Genomic DNA, 15,478 nt, shown 5'->3' on the forward strand with positions numbered 1-15,478 from the left:
CAAACGATCGCATCTATTGTGTGTACAATATCTACGAACGATCGTGTCGTTATCTGTATGTACAGGATCGGTGCTATACGATCGTTCGTTGTTCGTTTACCAACGATAATAATTGGAAGTGTGTACGTAGCTTTACATAAAACGGACAAGCTAAATGTAAACAAACTCAAAGTATGTTCAGTTAAAAATAAAACTTAGATATTTTGATTATACGTGCAAGGAAGCATTGATACTAGCTCATTACAAGCTCTTTATTTTGTTTACTTGTTTATTTGTACATCAATTCTGCATGAAACAATTCCTATAATTTGTATCTGTACAAAAGATTTCTGTAATAAAGACCAACTCATGGCAGCCTGAAGTGAGTAGATCAGCTTGCACCCCCATCCCCCCTTCCCTGCACACATGGCACTTCCCTCTGCATATGCTATGTGCAGCACAATGATATTATTATTACTACACAGTATTTATATAGAGCCAACATATTATGCAGCTCTGTACAAAGTCCATAGTCATGTCACTAGCTGTCCCTCAAAGAAGCTCACAATCTAATGTTCCTACCATAGTCATATATCTTTAATACAGTCTAAGGTCGAAGGCCAGAGTGCTGCCCTATCACATCTATTTTAACAAAATTTCTGCATTAGCAAAGACATTTTGTGCATAACATTTCCATTTAAATTAACTTCTGTAGCAATAATTCAACGTTAAATATATTGTACCCAGAAAGAGTAAGAAAAAACATTTTGATCAGGATTATAATTTACCTGGAGTAGTCTAAACATTTCATCTTGGAACAGCTGTCTGACAGCTTCTGATGTATTGGCAGGTTGCATGCTTTGATCTCCATTAGCAGTGGATTGTGGCAGACTGGTGGAGGGAGCAGGAGGTGGAGGAACATTTGTGGTATTGGGTGAAGGCTGTAGGAGTGGAGAACTTGTAGATATAGCCGGTTCACTTCTAAAACAAAAGACACATAAAAACAATTATTTTCCACTCATTATGACGTACCTGAAAATCCTGTTTTCCACTGTTATCAAAACATAAACCTGTATAATTGTTGTACTTTCATCTGTATGCACTGCACGCTACTATTCTAAATGATTAAATAGGGAAATAAGGACAGCATGTAATTCTGGTAAAGTGTTCTAGTCAAATGGCTTCTTCTATTTATTCCTTTAATCAACCCTGGCATGTTTACTTACAGACTGTATACCATCTCCACAGCAACTAATGCTGTCCTCCAAGCCAACCGTTCACTGACAGACCTCATTCTCCAACCTTTCCATGTGTTGTAAAAGATTATCACACTCTACGTTATGTGCTTAAAGGAGACATGCAGGCAAAATAACAATAACTATGAAATGAGAGTGCTCATTTGACTATTCAATTTTGGTTTGGGTGGTTCAGCAGAAGGGTTAGCAATCAGCTGTTCTCCTTTCCTCATTGAATTTATCATGGGGTATAGCACGAATAGCCACACTCTTACTTACTGCATCTTTTCTGGTCTTTCTTCTACAAATGATTTTTCAGGATCATCTGCATTCTGTTCAGTGTCAGAGCACACATCCTATACAACAGAAGCACCACATAAAATAAATATGATATTCACTAATATTTAGTTTGTGTTACAGTCTGACTTGATCGATTAACATACCTCTACTTGCATCGGCACAGGACGTATACTAACAGAGATATTTGGGCTTCTCTGGGTGTCCAGCTGATCATCTTTGGGGAAAATATAAAGAATTAGCCTAATCTAAGACAAACTGGAGTTACTAATATTGGCAAATGTTGTAGTCTTTTACACTTTGTTCTTTTCCTATCTTTTGTACCTAATCTCTGTCATGTTAACAATTTTAATTTTCTCTATTTCAAAATCAAAATCAATTTCCTCTCACTGCATTATTCAATTTCCTTCTATTCACTAGACCAAAACTATTCAATTAACTCTCTAAAAACACATACAATAAGGCCCTTGTTCTACATACTCTAAGTCTAAACAATTCAACCATGGAAAACTAAATACCTTTTACCAAATTTTAAACCCATTGTAAGTTAAAGCATCAGTGTATAAATGCAGCAGTGAGATTGAAGTGAATACAGTTCAAACTTAGTTATTGAGCTCAGTGAACATTTACTTGCCAAGTTGCTTTTTTGTTTCCTTTTTTTTTAAATAAATTGTCCCATTGTGTTTTAACATGTGGTCACTTTCTTACCATCTACATACCATCAATAATAGGGGAAAGCATGGTATGAACTGGTGTCAGAACACGTATATGTGACAAGAAAATGTATTGCGTCTGCCTTGGCAACAATGCATCATATATAAGGAGTTCTCACCTTCTGTTTCTGAAGGGACAGGGATTTGCTCCAGCAAGGGATAGTCAGACAGGACAGATTTGTCATCGATAGATTTATCCTGTAAAGTTTCAAGTTTCCTCTCTGGTCTCCTGTCACAGCTAATCGTGCTTTCCTTGGACGATGCTCTAATAAAAAGAATAAATAAGGGAAAAAAACATACTGGACTGTTTAAGATTTTTTTTTATTTGATAAACTGTAATGAATTAATACATGACTGGGTCAGGTAGGCAAGAATGCTTTTTGCAGAAAGGACATCACGTGTCCCTTTCTGGAATAAAGCCCTACCGGATCACAAAGCTTATACCAGCACTATGATGACATGACACGATGATAGGTTTTGCATGCAGTATAGTATCACATCACTAGACATCCACTGTGCATGTAATACTAGCAAACTAGCAAAAAAAATCCCAAATTTTAGTAGTCCCGGGAGTGCTAAGATGCTACAATGACAAGATCAACAGCATGCAAACAGAGGAAGATCAGGCATATTCATATCAGGCCTAATGCCCATACTGAGGCAACTACAGCCCCTAATATAATATGTCACAATATTACTGGAAACAGTTAAGGTGAGAGAAATAAATTTGACATTCACAGCTTAAAGCTGGGGTAAGATAGGCAACGCCTCAGCAACAGGATATGTCCAGGACACATGAAAAATATTTAAATCGGCCAGCCAGACCATACCAGTAATCATTTTAGTAAATGAAAAAAAAGCGGATTACTTTTGTACAATGCTTTTATGGTGTCAATTATGAGATGACAATATATTGTGGATAGCTGTAATGTGTCATACAGCAGCTTTGGATTTATGCTGGTGGATGGCAAGAATTGGAAAAACACTCACCTGGAGTCAATTTCCTCCAACAGCTCTTCATTCTCCTCAGGTACAACACTGAGGGACCCTCTTTCTGACTCTGAATTATCACCTTCTATTGAGGCTTCCCTCTTCAGGACAGGCTTCACAGCATGCTGGACAACAGGGGCTACAATGAATTGTCTTGGGGGAACCTGAAAAGTATAAGTAATAGATACTTAGGTAAACTAGACATCATCAAATGATATCAAACAACCAATTAAACTGAAGGAGCTCCAGATGTCTGGCTTCAGAGACAGCATGTGCAGTCTAATTGCAATGGACTTGGAGAGCACTTCACAGCTTACTTAAAGCAGAACTAAAGCCAAAAAAAAAAAAAAATCACACCTTCAATCCTGCAAATCCATCTATCTGTCGGAGGATTCTTCCATCGGGTCCCACGTTGTCCCGCTGTCTTCAGCCCAGTGCAGAGGGAGTGCAGACATCTTTTCTCTTCTTCCTGCGTCACCCAATCTCGCACTGTAAGGGCGCAAGATCAGGTGACGTAGATTGGGGAAAAAAACTTTCCGATCTCACTGTGCATGTGAGATCGGCAATTTATTTTTTCTATTGATGAAAGGAGCAGCCAAAAGCCTGTGTGATGTAAGTATCCTGGGAGGCTCTGCGCTCCCATTCATTCTTGATCACATAGGCGATCAAGAATTAAGGGGGTGTTGCACTTAAAAAAAAAAAAAACACAAACTAAATTTTTACTTTAAATTAAAAGTTTGTCTACCATTTTATGTCAAGTAAAAATTTAAAGAGCCTGGAAAGAGACCATGCAGACACATATGTGTGAAGGTCACTCCCAGGTACCATGCAATGTCTCTTCCAGACTTGTGGCGTTTGGCTTTGGTAAAAAGTACAAAAATAAAAATCAGCGAAAGAATGAAGAGTCAGTGTAAAAACAACCTGCAGTTGTATACAACAAATCATGGATATGAGGACAAACAGATTACAGACAAAATTCCTTACCAGCATAATTGTTTTAAGTCGCAGTATTATGGAACATTAAGCATTTTTAAAAAGAAAAGGCAGCCATGACAGTTTCATGATTCTCAAAAATATCGGCACTTACCAAATAGGGTTTTTCTAGCAACCATATAGATGTAAGAATAGCAGCTGATGACGCTTTGACACGTATTGCGGTATTGGATCCAATATGGCAGAGTTCTGCTTTGCCTGTACTCCAGAACAACCTGCGGTCAGACCAGCGGATCATCCACTCCACCAGCTTGGTTTCATTGCTGTATTTGGCCTGTAGCTCAGCTCTGAGTTCTTCACTAGGAGTGCAGGGTTTATTCTGAAAAAGGCTGTAACTGTAGTGATCAAATGTGTATCCAGAAAAAGTCAAATTACAGTCATCTTCATGGCATTTTTGTGTTTTTTGATCCTGTAAGCCAAACAAGCCATTTTTAATGGATCGTGATCTAACCTTATGAAAGTACTTATCAGCCGAGGGTATTGGCTTCCCCAGTACCACTGTTAAACAAACAGGAGATGGCTCGGCTGTGCCTTGTGTCTGAGCTAATGTGCCATCTACAGCAGAGTCATTCCGAGGTTCTACATTAACCTTGTAGCTGGAGCCAGCTCTAAATACACTTTTTATCTCAGGCCGTCCAAGCTTGCGTTTTAGCGTAGTATGAACATCAAATGCAAGTGAGTTGAGCTCATGTTCTTGAAGATGCTGACCAAAAGAAGTGAGAAATGGAACCCCTGGCTCATTGCTATGAAGCAAGTCTCTCTCCAGAAGATAACTAAGAAAGAGATCTAGGAAGTTGGTGTACTCTTCATCATCACATTCAAATTCCCAGGTCCCAACTTTCGGCAGAGTGGGTCCATTCTCATTGGGCATCTCATTTCTTTCCTTCATTTTTTCTTTGATGACTTTGTTTGGCATACTACTGAGAATGGGCTTACTGAACAAGGTATGTCCTTCTGTCCTGCAAAATAGGAGGAACCATTAGCAGAAATGAAAAAGGGGTCCCCTAGCAGTTGGGAACTGCACTGTCAAATGACATGAACAGCAGATGTAGCAAGTAAATCTTAGCACAGAAAGCAAAAAAGAAAGGGGGGATAGGTTAGGAGGTGTTTGGAGGGGGATAGATTCGACTGGAGATGGGTGTTATGAAGACAAGATCATCAAGTCATTATTTTCCAGCTGCTCACATAAACTGAATTTTAACACTTTGCAAATAAAGACTTAGATTTTGCATAGCAACTTGTTATGCCTTTTTGCCCTATTTTCTCCAAACTCTGACACGTCTACATAGTCCCCAGTGGCCCTCAATCACCTGTGCCCCCCCCCCCCCCCCACCACACTGCCTGTAAAGTCTACAATACTCTGATTGACAGCAGGTAACTGGCTAAGTTTTCTCTGTTTGTGTTTCATCTAATATCATTGATGTCACTAATGTTCAGGTAATTTCCCATACTCATCTTTAGTGGCTGGATCCAGCCACCTTGGTGATATCAGGAACAAATACTACAGAAAGCCTCCGACACGTTATGATCCATATTTCTTCATGGTCAGAGTTCCATTTAAAACAGCAAATATTCACTTTTTTTTAATCTGTGCTCCAATGAAAACCATTAGATGAGAATGGTTTAGTTTCACTGTAAGGGAGTCTAAAATGTACAAATCATAAGGAGAAAAATAATACAAAATAATAAATACATGATAAAAATATGTACTCAGTACCTGTCCTCTGCAATACTGTTAAGGAAAGTATCAGACAAGGTGTCTGTGTCACTGTAAATCTTCCCGAGGTCAGTGGGTGTGCTCCTGCTGAGACTGGTACCCAATGAGTACCTATCATAGTAGTGGGACTCATCCTCCGTGTTCTCATCCAGAGGTGGCTCCCAAACATGCATCTCGACAGGACCGATGTTCCTTTGTATGCGTTTAAGAGCTTTCACACGCACCCTCTGAACATTATGGGTGACAACAGACATCATCTCCTGCCCTTCTCGTCCTAGAGAAAGAAGAGAACATGAGTTTCCTAATAAATTAGTCTAACTACAGGATTGATAAATTGCAACAGGCACCTAACTAAAACTGCAGGAAAATGGTCCTTGGGTGAACAGTAAATACTTACTTCTCCTACTCCTAAATTTTTACCTCTAAAACCAAGTCTTCTGGGGGTGTGAATTTCTTGGTATTTCATTTTATTCCATTTTAGCAATAATACTAGGTTGCACTACTGTGTCCTGTAATAAGACTGAGTCCAGTTAGAGGAACCAGGGTGTGCGGTGTGATACACAGGAAATCAACAATGATTAAGTGTCCGTTTCAGAAGAAGCCTAACCTGTAGCTGGAGTTTTGCTTTCAAACACTGACACAGAATAAGCATGCAGCCAATAACACGAAAAGAGCCGAATTGTATACTTGTTTTATGTTAATGATTCTAAAGAGCTTAGTCCAAGACTAAAGCTAATGGGTTAGCATGATGGCCAAGCAATGAGAATTTTAAGGAGTAAATCAGTAATAAATACCTTTGTATTTCTGTAGCATTTTTTATTTTTTCAGCAACAAGTAAATAAATATTTTTTCAAACCTGCTACAATGTGTTTAATTTCTAATCCCTACAGATAATGCCTTTTAAATTAATCTGCTTATGTGTTTATACAAGAGGCCTATGGGAAAAGATCATTTCTGCTTGAGTAAACTACCTTTAATCATAGAGTGTCGCAGGCGTTGCTGGACAGACTGAAACTTCTCTCTTAATGGAACGCGGACATCGTCAGAACGAGGAAATGCTTTCACCATGATTTCTGCAACCTGTAAATAGAAAATGCAGTAGGTTAAAAAGAATAATTCTGTTGCTTACGTGCTCCAGTAGGCAGGCAGCATGCATAAACATATAATTAAATTTTTTGTATGTTTTTAAAGTTGCATCACAGCTAATTTTTCAGTACGGGCTGTCCAGGGTTGAGGGAAAAAGAGACAGACAGATAAAAATACATTTTCAATTTGTGTAATGCAATATCATTTTCATGCTGAAATGGAACATACAAGATGGGACTTGGCCACCCTGTTGCCAAACGTATTTATTCACAATTACCTCAAAACTTGCTAATTTGTCCCTTTTCCTGGTTATCATTTCATTAATTGCAGCATATGCCTACCTTTTTTACAGGAGGGAGCTCACTGATCAGGCTCAAGATAATATCTTGTATCAACTCTTCGCAGTTTGCAACTCGAGTGAATGGCAGCATTCGACAAGCCCATTCCAGAGTTTCAAAGCAATGTTCAGTTGCACAGGAATCATATTCATCTGAGCTCTGGTGGAAAGGAAATGTTGTATTATTTTATTAATTTTTACAAAGGGGCTCACCAACAAATATCCTTGTTACAACCACCAATCTTAAACACTATTTAGAAGTGTAATTCTTTTGAAGCAGTAGCCTGTAAAAGTTACCTTTTGTCCTGAAATCATCAAAAAAAAAAAAAAAGTGCTGCACCTTCTGGTAAGCCAGTATGCTCAGGGGCACTCCTGCGCTAAAAGCTGTATTTTTGCAGTGGAACATCAAAACATCAAAGGCCCTGCTGACCCAATAGGACCTTTAGAAGTAGGTTTAGAGTAGGATTTTATTACTGTGCTGCTCACTGCTCTCCTTCTTGGAGGCTCTGACATGAGGAAGCAAAATCATGCCTTTATCAAGATGACTGCCACCATCACACACAAATTATATATATATATATATATATATATATATATATATATATATATATATATATAGTGGCTCGGAGATTAGCACTCCAGCCTTTGCAGCGCAAGGTCTTAGGTTCCAATCTCAGCCAGGACATTATCTGCATGGGGTATGCAGGTTCAACCCTTGTTTGCGTAGGTACTCCCGATTTCCTCCCACATTCCAAAAACATGCAGTTAAGGTAACTGGCTTCCCCCAAAATTGACCATAGACTGTATTAAAGACATATGACTCCTATTATATTATATTGTGAGCCCCTTTGAGGGACAGCCAGTGACATGACTATGAACTTTGTACATTGCTGCACAATAGGTCGGCGCTATATAAAAACTGTGTAATAATATTAATATACAATGCAATACAAAAAGGTAAGTGAGTAACCAAAAATAGTAAGTGAGTCATAAGGAAAAGATCAGCAATCAGTTGTAGGGAGAACAAAGGCAACACTTTTGAATGCACCGTCATCCCATTAAAGCACAAGTTTCAAAGGTAAATATTCTAATAATCACATGCAATATTCAAACTGTTCACACTGTCTGTGACTCCTTTGGATTCTATTTATGGATGATATAAAATGATGCTAAAATTCAAGACAAAAAAAACAAAAAGAGTACCATTTAGGAACAAATTAAACTGCAAACATTATACCCTGAAATGAAGAAACAAAATGTAGGAACTCAACTGTCACAAACCTCTACGAGGGAAAGTACTATTATGCAGAAAAGATTTTGTACCTTGAAAAGCTTGCCACTGTCTCTGGCTTTTTGATATTTTCTGCAGCTCAATGACAATCTCTCCCGTACATGCAGCATCCAGCATAGAGCACAAAGTTCACGAAAACAACCTGTAAAATATGATTTGAAATATTACCTTTGTGACTTTAATACTGCATTGAAAAGGCATTAACTTTAAAATGTAAACTCCATGGGACGTTTGGAGAAAATATGACTAGCCTAAGGCAACCTATAATATTATATTAGAATACTTACTGAATGTCATGATCATGGTTACAGTGAATGTTAGCCTCAAAGATTGGTGTATTTTCAAGCAAAGTACAATTATCCCATTTACCGTCATCTGGTCTAAAGTAACCCACCCTCCCCTTCCAAAAATTTATACTTACTGGAGATTTATTGACTAGGCACTGCTGGATGTTAGGACAAAAAAAAAACCTGGAAACACCAGAATCTTGGAAAGTACAAATTAATGAATGGGGAAAATTGGTTATTTTAAGTAAGGTGAAAGTAGAAAACTGGGTCACTGTACCTAAAAGTACAGCTATACTTTAAAGGAAAACGGTGGTTTGAGAGTTCCTTTTAATCCCCCCTTCTCAACAGTACAAAACGTATACCCTCTTTTCAGACACATCTGTTACAGTCTAAAACCTGACTTTTGACTTTCCTGATATAGTTTGTCCAGGGCAGGGCAGAGACAAATAGCATTTCAGAAGGATAATTGGCAACCTGGAATTTATCTAGTATATGTTTGATTATCATATACAATATCCAGACTTAATATACTAGAAGACAAATAATTACTTCATACTTTTCCCTTCCCCAAAACTGTTCCACTGTATCACCGTTGGTGTGTCCACAGAGGAACAGTTGACTATTTCAAAGCATCAAACTGAAAACAATTGATCCAAACTCACCTACAACACTGCAGGATATCGAATCTCCACTGGCTCCCGGCTTGAAAAACACAGTCTTACTATTTGAATAATTTAGCAAAGCTTCTGGAAGTGGACTAAGAGGAGGTAGGGCACCCTTAGCACGAATCTAAAAACAGAAGGAAAGTAATAGGTCAATATCACTTAGTCTAACAGTGTAGTCTTTATAAAATACTATACTATGCAGCCAAACACAAAATAAATAATGCTAATAATGTTTTTTTAAACGCATTATGTTGTAGGTAATTGAAACCTTTTTAAAGTTCAGGAATACTGCATGTTCTTTTTAGCATTGTCTAACAATTAAATTCATGGTTTAATTTTTAAAAAATGGCTGAATCCATATACATGTCTGATGGTCAGGTATGCCCAACTTTGGGTCATACAGTGAAAAACGAATCTACAGACCAAGCAACTTGGCATTAGGATAAAGCATGAAGCAGAACTGTAGCCAAAGAAGGATAACAATGACTGGTCCACTAAAATATAAATAATAACTGCATTGATGTAATATTCAGCTTTAATCCACAGATGTCATGCCCCTAGATGTCCACACTGAAATAGCCAGCATCATTCAACCCACTGCTTAACTTGTGAATAGACAGTGAAAGTAGAAGCAGTAATGAGCTCATCTTTCTGTCATTCTTCTTTGCCTTATCAGCAAATTAAAAAAAGAGATTCCTTGTACTGCTGCTTCCCCTTTCACAATATGCTGACTTTCATTTTTTATGCAAATACACAAATTCCAAACGTTTTGTTAAAAAAAAAAAAAAAAGAAAGAAATTAGAACCTTCTGCATGATTTTTCTTGCTCTTTTTATTTGTTTGATGTACCACTGGGCAGCAGGAAGGGAACAGTGAGCTGCCCGCAACATCAAAAGGATTCTCTGAAGAACCCCAGATAGCTTTTGTCGACACTGTTTCTCTATCTGTAAAAGCAAATCGCTTGGGTCCTCCTGCAAAAAAAATAAAAATAAAATAAAAATAGAAAGATCAACACAAGTAATCAACACTAATAAAATAAATACTTTAGCCAGAAATGGAGTTCAAATTATGTAGATATCATCTGTTTATAGAACTTCCAATTCTATAAACAGATTTACTAAAGCTTTCCAATCCAACTGTAATGAATTTGACCCAGAACTGAAACCATTTACCAAATAATAGCAAATGATTTTTAAAGATTCATTTTGGGGTTGCTGGATCACCCAGGTTCACCCATGATAGTCTATCTTCTTCAGTCTTGGAGAGCTTTAACAAATCAGATCCATGGTGAACTTTACCCTGGATATGAACCAATGACCAGTGTTTTTAGCTGCCGGCTCCTGCATTAGTCAAAGAATATAATTGTCAGAAAACCTACTGGTGCCATTATGGACACATGACTTCTTTAATGGCAAATTTATTTTATATCAAACCCATCAATAGCATATGAGTAGCTTGATCTTCTCTCACTCCTTAAAGCTTACAATACGTGTTACAGTTTGAATGTACATCCCATGTAAACGTACTAAACTAAGGTAACAGATGACCTACATTAATTATCCAATTAACAAGTCAGATTGTAAAAGGTGTGCAGAGTCTTTTCTGTGCAGGGCTGAGAAAAGAAATATTCTTACCTCACTGACAGATGAGGGCTGAGGGCAGTATAATGGTGGTGCCGGCAGGTAGAGGCGTTCTGGAACAAGACCTGGCAACTTTCCGATGAGCCCTTTGGCCGAATCTATCAGCTTGCGCAGGGTTTCAGTTACAATTTCTGCATCAGCCATTACAGCAGCCTTTAACATCTCCTGTACAGAGTTGAACAGAACGTCTGCATCTTCTTCCTCAATGGGATCTAAAGAGAGAGAGGCAACATTAAAACAAATTACATATGCAATTTTTCCAGTATTTTCAATTACCAGTGTTTGTCATCATTGTACTAATCACACAAAATTATGTTGTGAATTTCAAGGTTCCAATTACTAAATGAGGACCCTCAAATGTTTTGTGCCAAACGCTATCTTAGTGATATTAGTTATCTTGAAGGATAGAGGGGGAGTAAATGTCATCAGAAAATGCACACCAGGTACATTTTAACTATTTTTTGCAAACTAAGAACTTTAACACTAAGGTATTGATAAATAATGGACACTGGATAATGCTATTCATGCTTCCTTATACTTTACTAAGAGCTCTATCATCGAAGAAGAGCCAGTGTTAGGCTCTGACATTTTTTCTCCCATGTTTGCACTCCAACACAAGACTGCTGTGCTTTGTAAATGTGCAGTTTTTGGCTGCTTCATACATGTACTCTTTAGTACATTTTTTTACCTGCAGAAAAAAAAAAAAACTCAAGAGATCTCAAACCCCTTTATGGCTACATACACACATCAGATGATTCTCATCTGATAATCGCCTGTACAGCGCTTGTTCAGTCTTTAATTGTTGGAAAGGATCGTGAAAGATCCTTTTCAACGACATTTACTAAACGTGTATACTTAGCCTCATGCAGTGAAAAGTATAGTTCCCAGACACTGGAAAACAAAGTGCTGTCTCTGTTGAACAATGAATGGTTGGAAAAGATAGAATCGATTTGTTTAAAAAACAAAAAAGACATAACACATTAGGAAGTACCACATGACCACCTACATGGCCCCCAGTTTACACCCTTTTGGGATTTTTAACAGACAGTCACTATATATACTATATGCAGTTCCTTCACAAGGATTAGAATTGGCTACAGAAGGATGTGCAACTGTTATATCAGATTTCATAAACATCTACTTCAAAGCAAACACTGGAAGGATACTATTTTATTACAGACAAATATTAAAGCAAATCTTCAGGTTTCAACATGTACATGCAGGCAGGGCAATAATTACCAGTAAATTGTTTGGTTTCAATGTGCTTCTTTTCCAAGCCTTCTAAATGTGGAGGATGACCGAGAAAAGTCTGTAATTTCTCTTGGAAAATATATGCTGGGGAGAGATACAAGGGCATTGATGGCAGTTTTTCTTTACTTCTAATAAAAAAAAATATATAAGGAACATATATTACTTTCAATGTTATTTTTAGGTATACAAAAACATTAAATTAGCTTCGTGGAAATAATCTTATAAATTAAATCTTAAAAAAAAAAAAAAAACAAAAAAAAAAAACATTTCTATGTATCATGCTGCTTTACAATGCTTGGCAAAAAAAAAAAAAAAAAAAAAAAAAAACACTATATACAGTCTTCCCTAGCAGATCCTAAACATTGGGTCTGGTCTAGACTGTGGTGGCCAATCCATGGGTACAAATGCTTCAGTCTCATTTTATTGCCTTAAAAATATTCTGACAACACTCAACATGTAGCTGCACAAATCCACAAAACAGATGAATTGCTAGAAGTTGTGGATTGAAGAAGTGTAAAGGAGGAGACGGTTTTTAACCACCTGGGTGTTAAACCCGACTTAAGTTTGGGGTAAAAACACTTGCAAAAAGTGTTAAAACCGAACTTTTCTCAGGTGGTTAAAAATATAAACAAACGTTATATTGCAATCTGATTGTCATACATTGTATGACAATCGGAATTACAACTGAAAGAAAATACTTACCCGATCCCCGCAGCTCCTCCGGACACGTCTTCTCTCTTCCTTCTTCTCCTGGGGAGTGCAGTGACGATCTCCGGCGTTTCCCGGTGACGTCGCTGCATGCGTAGGTGCGGGAGGCGGGGCGGGAAATTAAAATCACTTTGTATTGAACTCAATACAAAAAAGCTGTATTGAATACAATACAAAGAAATCTTTATATAATATAAATATAATTATATTATATATATTATATAGGCTACTGTAAAATTACATTACATTATACACTATTTTTTTTTTTTTTTAAAGATTTTTTTTATTAAATTTTTTTTTTTTATGTTTTATAAAAAAAAAATTTATTATTAAATTTATAAAATTTTGGACATATTTCGGTGAGTTATGTGGTAATTCGGTGAATTATAAGTAATATTGAGTAATTCGATGAATTATAGCCCACAGTCTAAAATAAATTTCCATGCAAAAAATTTAACACTTTATTCATGGAAGTACGGAAGTTCGGAAAGAATTAGAACACCCAGCGTTCGCGTACGCGTCCCTCGGTGATTCCTGATGATGTCCGTGCATGTGCCCGTCGATGGGGGTGGTAGCGGGAAATTCAAAAATTTTGTATTGGATTCAATACAAAGTCCAGTATCCAATCCAATACAAAATAATACAAAATATATTTATGTGGTTTTGTCTATAGGTATGTGACGTTGGACTGTTTTAAAATTTACCACACTAGGGAGGTGTTTTAGAAAAATATATTACTACACAGTATACCGAATTATTGCATTTTCAGTATTTTTGATTTATTTATGAATTCTTGTTTAACCTGATTTTTGTGTTTTTTATTTTTTTTTTTTACATGATTGTGTGTTTCAAACTTTTTTTATATTCATGATATCTACTAGACCCTTGTTCGGACATATTTCTGTAAGTTACAGGTCTACAATTTAAAAAAAAATGTTCATGAAAAACAGTGTACCGCTTTTGGTACAGAAATCTAGACATCAGTGAAACGCCCAGGTGGTTAATATACATATGGACTATATATCTATCTATATATAAAAGGAAAAATGGTAGAGTAAGGCTACATACACAGGTGCAATATTTATAGTTGGAAACGAACGCCAACGACCGATCGTCCGATATTTGTTAACAAAAAAGTGAACAACGACTAGCCAACGACGCTGATGAACGAGGAATGTCGCTGGAAGCGAACGACTGTCTTGGGGGATCAGATTGGGCGACGATCACTTGCTATCTATTGTGTGTACAGTTGTTCAAAGATCGTGGATTGTTCTGTGATACACTTTCTCCTGTACTTGTCACTTCCTGCATCGGTCAAACGATCGTATCAAGTGTGTGTACATTATTGGTGGATTATATTTGAATAATGGTATTGTTTCAGTATTGTGCACAATACGATCGTTTAAAATAATTGTGAATAATCGTTGATCGGTCGTTAATCGTTCATTTTCCAAATCGTTCGTTTGCAATTATTGCACGTGTGTACGTAGCCTAATGGTTGGACGGAGAAGACGATACAACCACAATGTATGGTGCTACAAAGGACTCAACACACAGGAGTTGTGAAATCTTCTTCTTCAAACCACTGAACGAAGAAGATGATTACTGGATGTTTATTAGTCTTCAGCAAAGTTATCTTTTAAAGATAGTGGATGTCTAAAACACAGAAGGTTAAGCAGGTAAGCAATAAATATTTTCTTTGCAGGGAGTGCTCCTGTGGACTAGATTGGTTACAAATTCTCAAAAAGGTTGCATTAAACTTTTTACAAAAAGTGCAATCATCACTAAATTAAACTAAACTAGAGTTGACAAATCTTCAATAGAGAATAGTGGCCCTTCTCTGCATCCTGCTGGCAGGGGACAGGCTTTTTTGGCCAATAACAAGATTGTGAACACCTACTGTTTTATAATACCTGAAAAGTATTGTCAGCATTAACAGCAAGAGGAAAAGTAGGCTTTAAACGGCAAGACATATGACAAATACTTTTGGATGCACATTGAATTTAGGTAAAAATTTTCTTTGGTTTCAGGAAATTATCAGTGTTATCCCAGAGAACAGTAACTTACTGATCAGGAATGCTCTTTAAATGAAGGTTGTAGGCCACAACCATAGAAACAGCCATTTTCCAGTCCCCCAGCTTGTTTGCCAGCCATGCTGCCTCTGGTATCAATCCACCAATAAGAAGTAGGTCCAAAGCATATTCTACTGTCCAGACGCTAGAGAGGTTCTGATCTCTGGCTGCACTGGCAACTATGCTGTGCTGTAAAGTAATGACTCTTGGAAACCGAT

The 15,478-nt window shown here is 37.2% G+C and overlaps 1 protein-coding gene across 1 annotated transcript in view; it reads right to left on the reverse strand.

Moving 5' to 3' along the window:
• The window catches only part of CPLANE1 (ciliogenesis and planar polarity effector complex subunit 1), a gene marked incomplete in the record, with an annotated part of 61,655 nt that overhangs the window by 28,136 nt on the left and 18,041 nt on the right, over nucleotides 1–15,478 (reverse strand). The window contains 15 exon segments of the mRNA XM_072416608.1: nucleotides 768–960; nucleotides 1,494–1,570; nucleotides 1,658–1,728; nucleotides 2,344–2,489; nucleotides 3,215–3,378; nucleotides 4,302–5,166; nucleotides 5,925–6,198; nucleotides 6,896–7,004; nucleotides 7,352–7,507; nucleotides 8,671–8,780; nucleotides 9,588–9,714; nucleotides 10,396–10,560; nucleotides 11,224–11,441; nucleotides 12,469–12,608; nucleotides 15,256–15,478. Of these exon segments, the coding sequence (XP_072272709.1) occupies nucleotides 768–960; nucleotides 1,494–1,570; nucleotides 1,658–1,728; nucleotides 2,344–2,489; nucleotides 3,215–3,378; nucleotides 4,302–5,166; nucleotides 5,925–6,198; nucleotides 6,896–7,004; nucleotides 7,352–7,507; nucleotides 8,671–8,780; nucleotides 9,588–9,714; nucleotides 10,396–10,560; nucleotides 11,224–11,441; nucleotides 12,469–12,608; nucleotides 15,256–15,478 (3,038 nt within the window).

The sequence above is a fragment of the Pyxicephalus adspersus genome, chromosome 6, assembly GCF_032062135.1.
Source record: "Pyxicephalus adspersus chromosome 6, UCB_Pads_2.0, whole genome shotgun sequence".
NCBI lineage: Eukaryota > Metazoa > Chordata > Amphibia > Anura > Pyxicephalidae > Pyxicephalus > Pyxicephalus adspersus.